The 19,082-nt window shown below is 39.4% G+C and overlaps 1 protein-coding gene across 3 annotated transcripts in view; it reads left to right on the forward strand.

The window, feature by feature from the left end:
* Nucleotides 1-19,082, forward strand: part of LOC118325616 (protein yippee-like 1) — a 32,282-nt gene that overhangs the window by 1,353 nt on the left and 11,847 nt on the right. Inside the window, exons 2-3 of one of the 3 annotated variants that reach the window (XM_035658352.1) lie at nucleotides 2,975-3,077; nucleotides 7,287-7,571. In XM_035658352.1, coding sequence (XP_035514245.1) covers nucleotides 7,455-7,571 — 117 coding nt within the window. In that variant the 5' untranslated portion in view covers nucleotides 2,975-3,077; nucleotides 7,287-7,454. Of the gene's footprint in view, nucleotides 1-1,449; nucleotides 1,834-2,974; nucleotides 3,078-7,286; nucleotides 7,572-19,082 lie in introns of those variants that run through there. The other 2 variants (XM_035658353.1, XM_035658351.1) reach the window with 2 other exon arrangements.

Below are 19,082 nucleotides of genomic sequence, written 5' to 3' on the forward strand. Positions count from 1 at the left end.
GGGGGGGGGGGGGGGGGAGTGGAACCAGATTAATGTGTTATTTTATATTATATTTAATGTTCTCATCTATGGCATATATATATATATATATATATATATGAGCTGTGAATCTGTTCAATGTCAGGATGATGCAGTAGCCTACTGACACATAAACAGGAGGAGGAGGGGGGGGGAGGGGGCGGTCTACTGCTGTTTTTTATTTCTATATATCTATAAAATAAGAACTGCTGCTCAGTATCATATGTCAAAGCCTTAAAAAAAAGGAACACTCGGGAATCTATTGATCTGTTTCTAAAATTAACAAATGGGGACAGGCTTGTTTTGGCGCAAAACCTCAGAGAACTGTTTGGCTGTTTTTCAGGAGAACTCATCCTATGATATTCTTGTAGTGTTTCTGTGCTGCTCAGATGACCTTCCTCTGCTTGCTGCTGTTTCTGTTCTCATATGCTGTCATGATGATACCAGATTGCATGCTTTGCCGTGTTTGACATCCTTATAAATCAGGTCAGGGTCCTTTTTTTCTTAAAGGATTTTCAGCCAGAACGCCACTTAAACAGTGCACAGGCGGATTATGTGGGAATATATTCTCATGCAATTTGAGGGGAAAATGTGTCTGAAATGTAAACTGCAGAAACCAAATGTGACTCTGCCTTTAATTAGTAACAACAGAGAGCTGCAGGTGGAAAGCTAAGCACGACAAACAAACGTATCTATTTTTCATGTCAGAAAAAGGGAAAGGAGTCAGATTCATATTCTCATCTTGTATTTATTTACACATCCGGGTATCTGCGCGCTCCCTCCTCCCAGCGATGGCGCGTTCAGTCCGCATGGGAAATAATCTCTTCAGCAATAACAAAACAGTAACTTCACTTTTTTGAAACTGAAATATGTAAGTTGTTGCTTCTGATGAATAATCCTCAACTTTGTTAGGCACAGACACTTTATGTGTGATGCGTTTGAGGTAATGTTTAACAGCAGGCTAATACATTTTACAGGCAACAAATTGGAGTTTTTTTTGGAACATCCAAAATATCTTCACCTTCACTGGAGAAAAGGTTGGGTTTCAGTTGCCAAAGTCAACAACTTGAAACACATATGGGGGGAGGGCCCTCAAAAGGATCTATTTATAGATCCCATACAAAAGCAGCTCTATTAACTGAGTAAAAATATAAACAAAAACAACCAAGTCGATCCTGAAGTTGGAGTAAATTGAGCTATTCACAATAGGAGTCATTCATTCAGGATACTTTAATTTGAGATGAAGTTTATTGATCTTGTGCTGAAACTGAAGTGTCAGCAGCTAAAAGAAAGTCAAAGAACAGAAAGAATAGACACTTGTGTAGGTCTAGTAGAAAATGCTTAAGTACATATACAGTACTAAATGAACTACAAATAAAATATGAAATTAACCTAAAGAATAAAGTAAGAAAAACACATTTTATTTCCACCTGAATACTACTTTCGACCTGGTTTCCATCTTTCCCACGGGAGCTTGAATGCAACGCAGCCACCTATGGGCCAGCCCGGCTGTCAATCCCAGCTCCATCTCCCTCCCACGTGGTGACGTTTCCGTACCAAAGTAACCAGTCCAGTCCATTACGCACACAAAAGACACAACAAAAGCCCGTGTAGGGAAAAATGAGATCCGTCAGCACCCAAAGGACTCAACAATAAGTTCCCATCTGGCAGCAGCACCCATGGAGCAGAGCCTGGGACGACGACAATCATTTATTTAACTCTTAAAAAAAAAAAATCTCTCAACAAAACATCTCTCTCTTTCTCCAGCAAGCAGTTTTCCACCAAGCTGCGTGTTGCTCAGATCTGATCCAGGTGGTGAGTACAGCAGCAGGGCAATGTTTACCTCAGGAAAGATAAAGAGAAAAAAAAAAGCTGAAAGAGAAGCAGCAAACACTGTTCTGGTGTCGTGCTGGATTCACAGACTGCATCAGGCTCGGAAAAAACCAAAACAATACAAACCAGCCAGCACAGCGACACTGTTGCACTTGAGCTGGCGTCGTGCTCTTTGTTGTGGGGGGGTAAACACATTTAGAAGATGAGATGGAGGGACATAGATGGACGGTGGAGGTTGCAGGAGGCTGTAATGTCAAGATGAACTTATTGAGGATGTAGAAATCACCGTGAGAGCGCGTGTTGTGTCGGAGATGTGTCGCTGTTTTTGGTTGGAGTCTTTTGTCTGGACACTCTTCCTGTTGGTGGTTACCAGAGACGCACACTGTGCTGCCTCTTTGTTTTCACTTTGCTCAGTTTGACTATCAGCTGTTCCTGCTGGTGTTACCTGTCGTCTCAACTCACGTCTTTATGTACTTCTCCTTTTTGTTTATCCTTCAGAACAAACAAAACAACCAGTCTCCGCGTACTGATGGAGGCTGAAACAAAAGAGACAGGGATTGTAGTGCCAGGAAATGACTGGATAAGATTCAAGGCTTCATGTTAAAGTGTTTCTCAGCTGTTGTGGTGACGTGAAAACGCAGGAAATGTTTCAGTAACGTCATAAAAAGTCAACACAAATAAGACCATGTGCTGTCAATCAAATACCCTCAAGTCAGCAACTTGGCTTCACGGGGGACCAAAACAAACAAACAAACAGCTCCCCACTTGTCCTTATTTGGCATTTTTGAAGAAAAAAGCAAGGTGTGTGCGTCATGTCATGCTGTCTGTGTGTGTGTGTGTGTGTGTGTGTGTGTGTGTGTGTGTGTTGGGGGGGGGGTTCTAAATGCAAATAACAGCATGCTGTTGTCTGTGTATGTGAGAGTGACAACCCTTCCTCTACTGCACAACGCTAATTTAATCACTGATGGCGATGATGCTCCAGTGTGACACATTTATAAAGCTCTGGTTTCTATGTGTGTGTTTGTTTGTGTGTGTGTATGTGTGTGTTTACCTTTCCCCATGCACGTGCCACCGAGGTTAAACTGGACTAATTCATAAAGGGGATTTTGTCCTTTTCATGCAGGGATTATGCCTCAAGCACCTGTGCAGATTATACAGTATGTATGTAAATATGGTTGTCTGGAGCCGCTGGGTTCTGAACTGGGCTTCTGTACCTTCCCAGACATGTAAGTGCGTGTGTGTGTCTGTGTGTGTTTATGTGTGTGTGTTTGCAGAGCAGCCATGCTTCACGTCACGGCTGCTTCCTGTTGAGTTGCGGAAGCTCCTTTGTTTTGTCGTCTGGCTGCTGGCTTCTGTCTCGGCGCTGCTCTTCCTGTTGCTGCACGTTGAGCTCAACTGGAAACTTCTAGAGCCGCTGAAGCTCGTTCTCATTGTGTGTTCACTCTCAGGGATGCAGCAGGGTTATTGTGTTGTTTAACAAGGCGCAAGCTTTGTTATGCCTTGTTGCTGGTTGAGCCTGTTGGCTGTGGTACACAATTTAAAGGACAACAGGTAGTTGATTTTAAATCAGTTTCAACACTTAGATTATGAATCAAAAGATTAGAATCAAACCCCTCACACTTGTCTTTTGTAATAACTTACACATTCTCTTGCAAAAGAAGTATCAGGTTACAAAATATGGCTGACAGAAAGTATAATTTAGTTAAGAATCATACAGTAGCATAAATAAACAAGTATCTTTTTTACTCTCTTTCTATTACTGTCTACTGTCGTCTGTCGTCTGTGTCTGGTTTTTCTTTCTGGGGGAAAAAAAGCCCCCCCCACTGCACATAAAGCGTGTTTCATAATATATTTTTCTAGTAAATATATGAAGTGAAAGCCACTGTGGTTGAGCAGATAAATGGCACCACCTATAGGCCGTCTAATTTTAATCAACAACAAAATACACAAGATGTCATAGTCCCGCCTACGCTGTTTGACTGACAGGTGGTCCATGAGAACAGTGCAGCCATTCACTTGCCTTCAGTGGTGGAAAAAAGTATTCACAGCCTTCATTTACCGGTCCAGTGTGTAGGAAGAGGGGGATTTACTGGCAGAATATGGCAGAAATAGAGTGTAGTGTTCATCAGTATATTTTCATCATTTTCATCAATAATCACCTGAAAATAAGAATCACTGTGTTTTACCTAAGAAAGAGACATTTTTATCTACACATCCTCCAGACAATTCCAGTTTGTTTAGGTTTAGGCACCAAAACTAGAGGTTGGGTTTAGGCATTTAAAAAGATCTCACTAAAACCACGACTATTGAAAGTTATTCTAGCTTTCTAGTGATTTCCTGTTCGCATAGTTGACTGCTCTTGAGTAGACAGCGCTAGCAGATGTTTCCTAGCAACCAATTTTCAAATTCTTTACTAGCTAAGACGTTTAATAAGTTTTAAATCACTAGTTTGAATCTAGCTAGTAGGAACATAGGAAGGACTTTTCATTCAGTGTTGCTCTGTCGGCTGGATGATAAGCAACTGTTTGCTAACACTCACACAATAAGAACTTTATAAGCCCATAATATGTCAGATTTTGTGCCTGTAGCTTATTCTGCTGCTCCCAAGTGGCCAAAAAATCAATGATACTTTCATAAAGGAAAGTGCTGTTCAAAGGGCTTTACAGATGACTGACAAGCTGATTATAAGACAGGGACAAATGTAAACAGTTAGAATAATTAGAGACTAAGTTAAATAAAAAAATAAAAATCACAATGATGCAATTATAAAACAAATAAAACAGATAAAAGAACAAACAAACAAAACAGATAATAGCCAGTAAAAGATGAATACTCTCCATCACAGTCTGCAGTGCTGGTGAACTGTGACTGGAGCTGAATGTGTTTAAATCACAGCTTATCAAATGAAAATAAACTTAATTTCCACGGTGCCTTTTGAACAAGATCGCAATACAAAGTGCTTTGCATAGAAATGAAAGAATGATCAATAAACAAGACACAACACAGTGTAACAGTAACAAACCACAGAAAAGTAAACTAGTAAGAGGCATATTCCATGAACAAACCTCTGTAACCTCAAACCTCAGTGTCCACTTAAAGACACCAAATAGCCATCATCTCTGAACACAGACAGAAATGTTTACAGGAGCAACGCTTGTGTAAAATATTCCCTTTGACAGCTGAGCCTTTTAGTTCCCGCTCGCTGTAAACCACGGACCCAAACACACAAACATAACTATTAATAATGATAATTCAGTAAACAAGATAAATAAAAGGGTCATAAAAGGCAGCAGGCAGCACAGAGACCAAGGCAGCAGCGTGAAAAAGGAGGCAGAGAAAAGGGTTTATTTGAATAGAAATGAAGAAAATAAAACAAAATTGGTCTGACGATGTGAATGATAAACTAGATGTTTTTTTAGAGTGAGGCATTTCTTTTGAGGAAATGAATTAGCTTTTGAATTGGCTTTTTGAAAGATTAAATATGCATATTTTTGTGCTGGTGTCAGCATTAATGTTATATCTGGTCAGCTGGAATCCAAATTCTTGCCACAAAAAGTCCAGACAGCAGTACAGTAAGAGGTGGAGCAGGTCTCCATTCTGGTGAATATTTGGCATTGTACACCTGCAGAGATGTTTTTGTCAATCTGAGTCTCTTTTTTGAAAGGTGACACATTCATTGTGTCTTGGCTGCATTGTCTCATCGGCTATTCTAGTCTGTCCTGCGTATGAACTGAACTGGTATGCGTTTGTTTCTGTAGAGCTGAATCTCCTGCCGGCATGCTGAATTCATCTCAGCCGTGAAAACCTGATAAAGCTTCTGTTTGGAGATATGTTTTTCACGCTGTGTCCTGCTGTGTGTGCTTTCTTTTGTCTTGCCCTCTTTGTTTGTTTGTTTGTTGTAAACTGGACTCATATTTTTTGTAGTTTTGGCCATGGTTTCTTTTGTTCCTGATTACGTTGCACTCACCTAAGTAACTGCTGAGATCTGGGAACGAGTCACTAAAAAGAAGTCCAAAGGAGCAAGAAACAGGAGCAGTCCGACGATCCGACAGATTGTACTGTGCTTACTGCTTTCCTGCAATAGAGGCTTATTACCAACATTTCAGATCCTCACACTTTCAGTTCTACCTCCACGCAATGATGTTTGGATAATCTGGCTCAGCTGTTGGCTTGTCGACTACCTGTCTAATTGGTTTTAATGCTGGGGTCCAGAGACCAACAGGGGCCCCCAGCAAAAGGAGAAATAGAATATTTTAACTTGTGTCACATTTGATGTTGGAACAAGGGAAGATTATAATTATAGTTATAATTATATAATTATATAATTTATAGTGATTCCAGTTTGATTGACTACGAAGACTTTTATGGTCTTGAAACTTAAAAATAAAAAGGATTACTCAGAGGGGATTCATTAAGACATAATCCTCTTAAATTGGGGGTCTGTGGTCTATTGTGGGGGTGACATGCTCTAAACTAAACTATTCATCTGACTTCTGTCTTTGTTACAGAGATGTTACAACATTCCCAGATTTTAGCAGTTTACATGGAGAGTACAATGCTTATATGTGGTAAAACCAGTTAAAATCAGAATTATCCTTTAACATCAGCATGCCAACAATCTGCAGATGATAATTACCCGTTTGGCTTAAGCTGGCACATCAGTTAATAGCTTAGTCTCACTACAACAAGTTATAAAAACATATTTAACTGCTACATAGACTAATCACTATGTAGTATTTCCTCTTTATTTTGACTGACAGGAGTTAGTGTCGCTACTAGTCCACAATTATCTACAGTTCAAAATGATATTTAACGCAATGATACTTGTGAATCAACGTAATAATAGAATTTGAATATTTTACATAGCATATATAATTAAAACAGAGATACTGGACATTAATTGAAACTATAATTGCTACACCAAATTCAACAAAACAACTCTTTTTGCAGTTAAAATAAAGTGTAAGACAAATTTAAGAATTTCAGTAATACACATCTTGTCCTTTTGAAGGATTTTATGAATGATTACATAATTTTCCTGACAGGCAAACAAACGAAAACACCTAACTTTTATGGCTGAAGCTACAATAATCTCCTCCTGCATCTATCGGCCCAGTGGGACAGAACAAAAAAGGACACGCTGCTGTTATAAACCGAATAATAAAATAGCTTGTGACCGAGTGAGACATGTTACGTGGCTTTACATAAACAAGGGTTTGTTTGACGGGTCATATTAAATCACATCAGCGTGTGGCCATGTTGGTCGGCAACAACATGCGATTGTAATCACATAATAGATTATTGTAATCAGATGATTGCTTGAGCAAATGAGCTGCGTTATATTGGAAATGCAATCAAGATCATGAGCTCTAAAAATAGGAAGTATGGAACGTGTGTCCCTCACCGCAGCCTCTCTTTTCCTTTTCGTCCTGCAGGTTTGATTTTCTCTTGTGGTGTCTGTGTGGAGCGTGCCACACACCCACTCCACAACAACGACGGCTTTTGCTTGCATCTTCCAGTGTTTCTTCTGTCAGCAAGTTCAGCAGAGCTGCAACTCTTCCAGTGCCAGCCCTGACACCAGTGAGGAGCCCTGCCCCACTGACATGGTGAAGATGACCAAGTCTAAGACCTTCCAGGCTTACCTGCCATCCTGCCACCGCACCTACAGCTGCATCCACTGCCGGGCACATCTGGCCAACCACGACGAGCTCATCTCAAAGGTACAACGGCTTCATGAATTCACTATTCGTCCAGTCCTTCCCTGAAGCCACCAAACTGCTTTTCAGATGACATTCAATTGGTCCATCTATATTTATACACATTAAAAAGGCTACAGGCTGCTTTGCAGTTTTCCCACCAGCCATATTTATACATAAATGTAGAAGATACTTAAAATACACTGTGAGTGTAGACCCCTTCAATAATGTTATAAATTATCACAGCAAAATTGATTCATTTCAGTATAATTGCTGTGTGTTTTGCTGAGTTCCACTTTGGTGAACTTTGAGATGGAAATTTGACATCAAACTGTCTTGACAGCAGTCAATGGTACAAACACACTGTGTGAACTTCCTGTCTTGCTGACACTTAGACAGTAGGTTTGCTAACCGACGGCTGACTTGACAGTTGCGTCCGGCACTAGCATGGAGCATTTATCTCACCAGTTACAGTACAGTAGTTTGAAAAACTAGTGCTGCAAATCACTACATATTCCAACTCCTATCAACTTATCTGCAAGAATGCATGGGTGGACTTCACTGAACTGCTTTCTAGTGTGGCCAGGGCCATTTTACACATGAAGCAGACATTTGAAGTCTCTGGTTCAGTGTCCACCAACTCTTGAAGTGACACTTGGTAATGTGTAGGTAGCGCACAATGGTCTTTTTTTAGAGCTTGTTTGTTAGAAATAGCTGCCTGGTGCTGCTGGAAACAAGTTAAATGAGCCGGATGAGCTGGTTTTTAATTATTCAAATCAAACATCAATAAATTCACAGACTAATCTGGATATCGAAATGGCTATCTTGGTCTCTGATCTTTTGGATGGCATTATGAGCCATGATGCTAAATCTTGACAGTGTCCTGGTAATATTTTAAAAGAGTAAATCTGTGCTTCGCCAAACTGTGAACTCTCACTCAACTGGGACTCGGCAGTGATTGAGTGTTTTAGTTATGACTAATGACAGTTGGGTTTGTCAGCAGTGTAATTTTATTTGATGCTCACCTGCCTTGTTGCATCTCCAAAGCTCGTGTACCTGTCTGCTCTTGCATCTGTACTTTATTTCTGCCGGTAAATTCTCAGAGGCTTAGAGACAGCCACTGCTGGCATTATTACTGAAGTCGTTTCTGTAAAGCGCAAAAGGGCCGGTCAGTCTTTTAAAGTGTCAAAACTGCCTCGGCTATTTTTGTGTCTGTTGCTGTTTTTGAGTAAAAAAAAAAAAAGGCTGAACTGAAAGCACTGCTGTGGCTCACTGAGACGTCAGAGGCTTGCTTATAAACTGTGAGATGGAAGAGAAAAAAGACTGCACTGTTGAATTTGGAGGTCAAAGGTGTAAGATAGAGATACATATAACTTCTCGACTTAAAATTCATCCAAATCTTTCAAAACATTAAGAGGCTGTTCACAAATGAGTCGACTGGACTGGACTTCATCATCATTATTTGCACCAATAATCCACTCCTGCTGAGCATAAAGATTTTAAGGTCTGGGAGTCTGGGCACTTCTGATTTCATAGAAATAAGACACGTCAGTTGTTTTATGCAGTGTTTCTGTCAGACTGTTGTCAGAGAGATACTGTCAGAAAGTGTCTGGCAGTGCTGGTATGAATTTAAAGAAGTTCTTCTCCAGCTAATATAGCAGGAACATGTCTTAAAGGTGTACTAGAAAAGATTTTCAAAGGGCAAATTTGAAATACGATACTGAGCAAACCTTGACATTGATTTCTAAGTTAAGAAGTATTTTAAAACATAATGTCCATGTCAGTCTCAAGACTTGTTGTAGCCCTGAGTACATTTTCATCATCCTGTAAACGAGCATAAATTAATTTTATTTTGCAGATATTTTTAGAAATTGAATTAAAGCCTGTGCAACAATGCAATGAAAACAGAAATCATGAGTACATTGAGTTTTAGGGTCATTTTGGTCCAGTTTAGAGTTACGTTTCTAGACCTCAATAAGGGCTGCAGTCACGGCATATACATTTTTGCTGAGTTGATACCCTTGTGTGTTTTTGGGCCTAGAGAGCAGCAGTAGAGTCCAACTCAAGCCGAGCCAGTTGCATGCATGCCTGAGACTGACTTCCTGTTTGTTCTCTACACACATGAATGGTAAAAAAAATAACAGAGAATTTGATAATACTGCTTTTATAGAATTTCCAAATTGGACTAAACAGATGAAATAAGTCATTTTACACCATTTTACAGCAGCTCCTTTTCTATTAATTCTGTATGACAGGACAGATGCTTTTTGCGTAACATGATGCTCCCGGAAGTTGCAATTACGTGTGTGGCTACAATTCCAAACTCGCCTGATAGCCGATCACAGTTTCTGGGGGCTTGCTGGTCACACTTTCGGGTCCCACATGGAGGAAACCAGTGTCATTTCATACAGTATACCTCTGTCTGAAAAGCCTTCAATGAGATTTCAGTGGCTGCTCTCAGAGAGATTGAGTTGCTGGTGTAGCACATTTTAACTGGGTGCAGAATAGCAGTTCTTTCACTTTACAGTCTGATTCACATCCTTTTGTTTGCAAAGAGGAAGTTCATTGGTTTGAGACAATAATAACAAAGCTTATTCCATACAAAGAATGCAGCTTAAAGTGCTTTATAAGAAAAAGAAAATTAAAGCTGCTCCTTGTTGTCAAAAGATGAAATAAAACTCTAAACTTCACTGAATGAATTCCACTTTTTAGCATTGAGTCCAACTTTGACTGGTCCAGTATGCAACTTATACAAGTGTGATGTAGAGACACATACACTGAGAATGGAATCATAGTGAAAAAGAAGACATCTCGTGTCCAGCAGGAAAACTTTGGACATTTGCATATTCATAAATTCTGGGATTTTAGATGCATTTTAAAGGATATTCATTTGGAAATGATATTGTGTCCCTTTTGTGGAGTCCCATAAAATATGTGAAGGATCTTCTATCATCACACAATTCCTTCAGTATGAAGCTGTTGTGGAGCCCTTATCAAATGTCGACACTACCAGTTTGGGCCTGAAAAGGTCCGAAAACAATTATTGATAGGTCTGTGGCCACCGACCCATAAATCCTCCCACATCATCTGAACCTGAGCTTGGAGCGAGCTGGACTCTGTTACATCCACTGGTGTCTTTTCCTCTGAAGGATAACAGTATCAATTAGTAACAGGATTTCTAGGTATTGAAGTCCGCATTGTCCAAACAGTTGCTGACACTTGGAGCCACGAAACGTGCAAGCTGCCAAAGTGCTGCTTTAATGTCGACCTTAAATCAACAGTTGGTAAGCAAAGACTGAGTAAAGTTTATCAAGTATCAGATGAACCAGAGTTGCAGCGATGGAAGCAATGACCTTTATGTGTTTATAATAAGATGGTGACAGTGTGCTCCCCCTGCGCTGCACTCTCACCACGCACTAAGCTGGTTATTCAAATGGCAAACATGATCAATCTGCGCACTTGCCGTCTCCGTGTCGAAATCCATTTGCCTCCCGCGGTTCGGAGACTTGGAAGCTCGTAGCTTGTTAGTGCGGGCAGCAAGAAGAGCTCAGTAAACAGCTCAACCACTAGACTGTGTTGTTCCTTTTAGCAGGATCAGAGGCCTCAAGATGGTAATTTTGGAGTTGTGAAGTCTGCACAACAAGAATTTCACAGGGTTTTAATTGTTAAAAGACAATCGTAAATCACGCCGATGTGCCTTTGGCTAAAGAGAGGGAATATCCTAATTTATCTTCACCTCCCTTAACCTGTCTAGAGATGTATCAGGTATGTGATTTATTGTCACACAGGAAAGACTCAGATAAGGCAGAATGAGGTGTTTTATGATTAAAGTTTTGGATGCAGTGAGGTTTTATTGGCTCCTGTGTGGGAAATTAAATTGTTGCTGACTGGATGCAGAAAAGAAAAATGGAAAACGAATACGAGTTTAGAAAGTCCTTTAAACACAAGAATAATGCAGAGAAAAAAGATTGAGTCGTTTGTTATACTAGTAATATAATATTAAACTTTTTCCTCAAAGAAAGCTGAGCCACAGAAGAAACAGAAACATTAGATTTAAAGCCGTGAAGTGTTATTTTTTTCACTTTCCTGTTTGATTCACATCCTCTTGTTTGTAATCAGGAAGTTCAGTGGTTTGAGACTGCACATTTAACATTGAAAAAAACAACACTAGTCATAATACTGAAACTTAATTTGTACAACTTGAATTTCTAACTTGAAGAACGCACAGCCAGATGCAAACCAGCTGGCATTTTTGTTGAAATATGCACGTAGCAATTAATCAAATCTTCTGTCAGTCCACAACCATTTATAATTTACTAACAATTTCAGCTCAGAATGACAGAAAAAATACAGCTTTGAAGACTCTTGAGTTAGCTGAACAGATGAGTGATTTTGTGAGTGTTCTTAGAAATACTCTGGCTGCCTCATTGATATTCTTGTTAATATTATTGCACAGTTCAGTAGCAATGCAGGACAAATTATATATAAAATAATAATAATATTAATAATATATAAATAATTAATAATCACACAACTTTCCTCTAATTTATTAATCAATGGCCACTAATTTATAGAAACTGAAACATATTTTCAGTATAAGTCTTGATACACAACCCTCTATAAAATACAAAAGTGCTGAGGGCAGGATCAACAGTGAATTGTTGATTGCTGTTTTATTCTTCTGAAACCAGAGCTCTTATCAGTGCAGGTTGGCATGTTTTGAAGTTCAACACACCACTTTCACTTTCTTGTGATTCCACGTGGCTTGGAATGAAAAGAGGAGGAATAGGGGAATTGCTTCTACAAATTGAGTAGAATACAAAGTATGGAGAGGATTAAATGGTGTGCTAATGTGCATTGCACATTCAAGCACACTGAATTGTTGGCTGTGATGCTGCAGAGTGAAGTCCATTCACAATCTACAATTAAGGCTGTGCCAAAGCTCCAACTACAGGTCAGCTCTTAAAGTGTCGGCTTGTAAATTAGGTTTTTGTGAGCGAGTCAGCTGGGATATATTTAGAAATGTGTACTGTACTGATGACCTATGTGCCTCAGAAGCATTCGTGGATGTTCCCAATGTCTGGGTAAAGTGCAAAAAAGTCAAATGGTGGTGATTTTCCATAGCAATGTCATCCAAAAAGAAAGCATACTGTAAGTTTGACCATTTAACTGCTCTTCAGTTGACCTAAACAGATAAATATACTTCACTTTATGGTGGTAAACATTTGATGATAGAGAACATTTTTCTTTACAGGCATCTGATATCATAACTTTCATAACAATCAAATCCAAAACACAGATTTCTTCTTTTTCACAGAATTCTTCTTCAGCTGCACATTTGACCTCCTCAGCGTGAATCTGACTTCATACAAGCTCTGACTGTCACTTTCTATGTGACAAACAGATGAGAGCAAGATATTTATGAGCTCAGGGCGTCGGTGCTCCTGAGGTCTCGTGGGAGAGGCCGAAAATGTAAAAGGGTGTCTTGTTTGTGTCTTTGTTTTATTAGAGTCACGCCACATTGTTTGCCGAGGTTCCTCAGGACTGACACTGGAACTGGAATGCTGGAGAACCAGTAGCACCAGAAAGCTTCAAACTGGGAAATGCTAATTAATTAGATCTATCACCGCACAGTAGCAGTGTCTCAGGGAGTTCCCAAAGTGCTGAAATAGTCTTCTGCATTGTAAAAGTGGCCCAGTTTGGTTTGTGGTTTATATTTACATAGGCATAAACTCCTCTTGTATTGTGGTGCATTATTAAGACATTGCTATTTAAATTTGTTTGTTTTTCTGTCCCCTTGCTGGATAAATACTGAAAACTCTACTGTGGGCTGGTTAAAGCCACACTTTCCCATATATGGTCATGTTTTTCTAGCATCATGCTAAAGATGGCTATGTTTGGATTTGTTGTGGTTGAGGTCAGGTGGAGGATGTGATATTATATTTATTCAGACAACGGCTATCTCCAAAATCCTGTAAAATGAAGATAACTAACCTAAGAATGTATTTTAAATCCCAACATACACCCACACATCTTTAACATAAAATACAATGCAATTAATGCAAGCATTATGGCAACAGGTGACTTTCACAGTGACGGCATTAGATGCATTATCGTAATCACCTGATGTTTGTGTTCAAGTTTTGGCAAATGTCCCCACCTCTGTGCAATGTTTCCCCTCTTGTGTCTCATTGTGTCTCGGTTGTACAGGCGTTTGGCCTTTAAAATGCTGACTTTTATAACCCTGGACATAAACACATCAGTTTGGACACTTAGGGCAGATCTTTCTCAGATATTAATGGAGCACACATCGTACAGGTATTGGAAATAGCCTTGCCACTTTTTAAAGGTCTCATGAAGGTATTATTACGTCCTTAAAGTGATGTATTTCCTATTGAAACAGAGTGTTTGGGGCGGGACGTCAAGCAGTCTCTGATTTAGTTTGACAACAGGCAGAAAGGCGAGGTTGTTAAAAAATTTATGACGTTTTTGTTGGTTGGACTTTGGACCACATTAAATGCATTCCCTATCTGTATCTAATGTCCCTCATGTACTCCTCAAGTGGAAAGGTCATGATAGAAACTGTTGGTTGGACAAAACAGTCATCATCAATATATATGAATAGCTTAATTTGGGCATTTTTCTGTATTTTCTGACATTTTCTGACAGTATTAATAGATTACTCGAGGAAATAATCTGCAGATTAATTACTAATAAAAATAATAGGATAGGCCTAGTCTGAATGCTGATTTGTAAACACTATCACCACCACTCTTCATGATTGTCAAATAGTTAATAAATGCATTTTGTATTTTTTACATGGAGTAATTGGAAATGCTGTGTTTGGCTAGCAGGGCAGGGTAGGATGTGGGATTTAACTTGATATGATTAAAGCTTCAAACCCATTTATCAGCAAGCATCCACCCTGCTGAGGAGCCTTTGAGTAAGAGTCAGAGTTCATGTCAGTCCCACGGTTTGTGCCTTTATCCGACTTCTCATCTCTGACTTTTCACCTCTGAGCTCAGTGTCAAAAACTCAAGACCACTACAGTTGGGAGTGGAGTGTTGACTGGGTTGTGTTTCCTTGTTTATTGGGCCAATGCCATTAGGCCACTCTTAACAAATTACCTCATTAGTCTAAATAACCCACTTTAATAATAATTGGATTTAATGACGGGATCTTTCTCGGACAGTCTGTCTTTTACCTGGAGGTTTGACACAGTAAACATGTCACAAAGATGTTGCTGCTTAGATACAGTTTCTGTATCTAGAAACATCTGATGAGCTGTTAGTTTAACAGACCAATGAGCAAATATAACTTAATGTAATAGACCCTGAAGTAACCAAGACCATTGTGGTTTTAATTCATCTGCATCTGCACGTGTTTATTGAGTCTTTTTTTTTTAAATCGGGTAGGTGAACATAATCTGTATGTGCACTTTATGTTGTGTTTTTAAACTCGCACATTATTATTTTTTAATGCCAAGTACACATGGGAAGTGCAGTTATCAGTTGTAGTTCCTAATGTACAGAGGCATATGTAGCTTCAGATACACCACTAGAGATAATACAGGAAGCAATCAGGAATACATATTTGAGGTAATAAAAGGATAACCTGTCATGCAACTTCCCTTATGGCATGAAGCTCCACATGTAGCATGCAGGATGTACAGCAGACAGCCAAAACTTCAGCTGTTGTGGTATTTGTAGGTTTTTGTTTTAACAAAATTCTCTTATGCAAATTAATAATTGCATAGAAATTGTAATTCAAAAACAACCTCAATTGTATTATTCAAGTTTTATATGCGTGTAAAGAGTCTGCTGTAATGCACTGAAGCGGAACAATACACAATCCACTGCATTGAACTTGAAATATTTAAGGCTCCAACTAATTATTATTGCCACTATTGATTATCGTTTTGATTATTCAACTATTTTACTCACTCTTTAAAATGTCAAAGAAATAGTAAGATATTCCCATTATAAGTTTCCAGATCACAAATATCAAGTCTTCAGACCCAACCATCCCAACCGACAAAACCCAAAGATATTACATTTATGTTGATATAAAATGATATCTAAAATGACATTTAAGAAACTGTAACTAGATAATATTTGGCTTGTTTGCTTAGTAAATGACGGCATCTAAAAATATAGATCGATATCTGAAAAATGTTCTCATTAACGTCTTGATTTTGATCACCCTGCTCAGATCTATTAATAAGCTCTCTATGCTCTGCCACACCTCGTTAGCATTTGTGTGTTCAGTAGTCCAAGGCAGCATCACCAGTCCTCAGCATCAACCCTTCTAAGCCGATTATGTTACTTAGGAGAAGATGACACCGTAGTCTGGTGTTTTCCACTACACACTGCCAAGGGCCACTCGCCTCGTCCGTGTTTGATTTTCATCCCATGTGATATTTCTACAGTGCCATGCTTCTGTACCACGTTTCTTTATTAACGTTTCTCACTGGTCACGGAGTAGGAGAGGCAGAAACTAGTTACCCAACCATGCTAACAACAAAGGGAGGTACTGGAAGAGCTCTGCAGGTTCTGGCACATTTCTCTCCACAGTTGCAGTTTGAGTGCTGGAAATCTCCTGAGCCAGGTATAAAAAAAACTGTTTCCCCTCCCCGAGCTAATGCGCCGAGTCTTCGAGGCATGCCAGCCGGCGAGCAAAGATGCAGATGGAGCAGCTCGAAAGAGAGGATTAACCTGAGCATACGGGCCAGAAGGAAGTATGGCAGGCACAGTGTCCCCCCTCCTCCTCCTCCTCCTTCTTCTCCTCCTTCCCTCCTGCCCTCAACCACTAAACTAAATATGGGAAGCTTCTGCCAGTTTACTGCCGCACACCTGAATGGTGAAGTTTTCTTTTTGCAGTAAAACGATGAAGAAGATGTTATTGAGGCTGTGCGGTCTTGGGACTCTTCTGTCAGCAGTGATACACATACTTATGCCGATTATGCAGATTATTTTCTTTATTAATCAATCAGTCAATCAAATTTTTTTTATTTTATTATTTATAGTTTTCCATTTATAAACAGAACATATTCATGCAAAAATAAACAAAAGCAAGATTCTTGTTTCTAGCCAGAATATCCTTTTTGTCGGCTGAAATGACGACTGATGCTAGTTAGAATTAACGCTAATTCTATGAGATAGTTGGAAAAGTTGCTTGAAAACCAGAGAAAACAAATAGAGGATGTCTGTGTGAACTTCCCCAAACCAAATACAGAACAGGACAGACGCTAACGTTAGCCTAAACTCTAATAAAGTAGCATCATGGTTCCCACACATGAAACAACAAAAACTGTATTTAGTTTTAAAGTTGAGTTATTTTAATAAGCCAGTTAATTGGCCAAATAATACTGGGTGACAGCTAACATTGTCATTTTACGTTAAGGTATACAGAGACAAACACATAGAAAATAAAACATACAAAAAGGACACCACTCTTTGTAAATCAGTCTTACTACAGCCCCATGCATACTGCTTCAGCATGTGGAGGAATCCAAGCCTCGACAGGCCTGCAGGGCCCAGTTACAGCTCCTAAGCTATGATTGTACAAATGCCGTTAGCGAACGGTCAACCGGATGACGCTCTGTTAGCATGAAGTCCAACAAGGCGTAAGGAAACATAATCACCGACTTGGCTTTATTTCAGTCAACACCTTCACCCAAAACGTGCTGAAAACAAGAAGTGTAGGCACAAAATCTGATCTGACATCTGTTGTTATTGTCATCCTGAGCACGCTGCATCTTTTCAACATCGCTGTCAGTTCATATTTTTATCAGATATGGGTTACATCCTGCAGCAGATAGGGGCACCATCCTGAAATCAGATAGCACTGCGGGCAGCAGTTGAGAGCAGAGCGTGAAGGCCTGCAGTGTGAACGTGGTCCTGGAGCGGGACAATGCAGCCTGAATACTGAGGAGGAGGCTGAGCGTTTTGGCACCTTGGCTTCGTCCCACCCATCAGGCTGATGGAAGCCCCTCTAATGGATTGCTCACGCTTTTCTTCTCCTGCCATTACCAGACAGTCTTTTGTTTTTAATTAATTTTTTATGTTGGCATTTCGCTTTATTTGGATAGTGACAGTAGAAAGTCGCAGGAAAGGCGGGGAGAGAGAGAGAGAAAGGGGATGACATTGGGGCTGGATTCGAACCCAGGCTGCTGCGGTAATATCGTAATTAAACCAAGTGTATTCTCTGTCAGCAAGCTTTTATTAACCTGTATAGGAGCTAGACTAGCAGTGGGGCTCTAAGGATGGAAATACCAGTCCACCACTTTAGTCCAGTATTAGGTGGATTGTAATTAAAATTTTGCTACAAACATCATGTTGTCCACCTTTTCAACATGGCATAAACACACCATATGGTCCTGTATGGGACTAGATGTAGTTGAATAGCAGAACACTTTTATAATAATCGAACCAAGTCTATCCCAGTTCAGAATATGTTATTTGACTATTATACAAAATTTAATTGCAACAACTAAAACCAAGATACTTTTTTTCTGATGAAGTTTAAAGTTTGTTTACATCAGTAAACATATAGCAAAGAGCAGAGTTGGGACCAAGTCATAAAGTCACAAGTAAGTCACAAGTCTTTGCTCTCTAGTCTTACATTTAGAATTTTAAGTCCTAAACAAGTCAGAATGCGTTCTTCACTAAATGTAATTCAATTTTCACAACAGAACAAACAAAACTAAATGTTTTTCCTATCTTTTTTCTAACTGGCGCACAGTAACGTAACATTCGTTTTTCATGGTTCTCTCTCGCAGCATCATTGGATGCTGTCGGATTCGTTCAAACTAAGTGGATCTGTGGAATTAAGTGTCGACTGGCTGGGAATGAGTGGAGTTAACGTTAGTTGGTTTAGGAAATGAACTGATTAGTGGGTGACTTTTTAAATAACATACTTTTTAGTCTTTGGGGGAAGGTATTACGTCTTTTCAAGTCAAAGGTGAAGTCACAAGACACTGGTGTTAAAAAAAGTCAAGTTCAGTCTTAAGTCATCAAATTTGTGCCAAGTCCAATGCATGTCACTTGAGTCCACAGAGTTTTCAGTCAGGATCAACTGACACTTAAGGACCTTTTTAAATGCCTTAAATCCTAGCCAGCATGTAACTTACTAATGTAAAAATGATGAGAGGAGTGTTTTAGATAAAAGTATTGCAAAACGTAATGTACGATAGTACATATTAAATGTTTAACCTTTAAAAATATTTCCCTTAAAGTGAACTGAAATTAAGCTTTTGGGTTTAACAAGTTGAACCCTCACCTACCACAGTCGGCATCTGTTGAGACAGATGGTTTAAGTCGAGCTCAGCAGGTTTGTTAATAGCTTCAAGTTAATCTGTATTTCACAACTTGGTTTGACTTATTGTGTTATTTTAATAAGGACCAACATAACATCCTTCTTGTAAAGTCTTTCTGTCTGTGAGACAGTTTTGTCTGTCTGTGAGACCCTCACAGAACCACCCGAGAGGCAAAATGCTTCAACTGGTTTTTGCAGTTGAAGCATTTTGCCTCTCGG

Source organism: Morone saxatilis, unplaced genomic scaffold (genome assembly GCF_004916995.1).
Source record: "Morone saxatilis isolate NCDOM2014 unplaced genomic scaffold, NCSU_SB_2.0 Contig16, whole genome shotgun sequence".
In the NCBI taxonomy this organism is placed as follows: Eukaryota; Metazoa; Chordata; class Actinopteri; family Moronidae; genus Morone; species Morone saxatilis.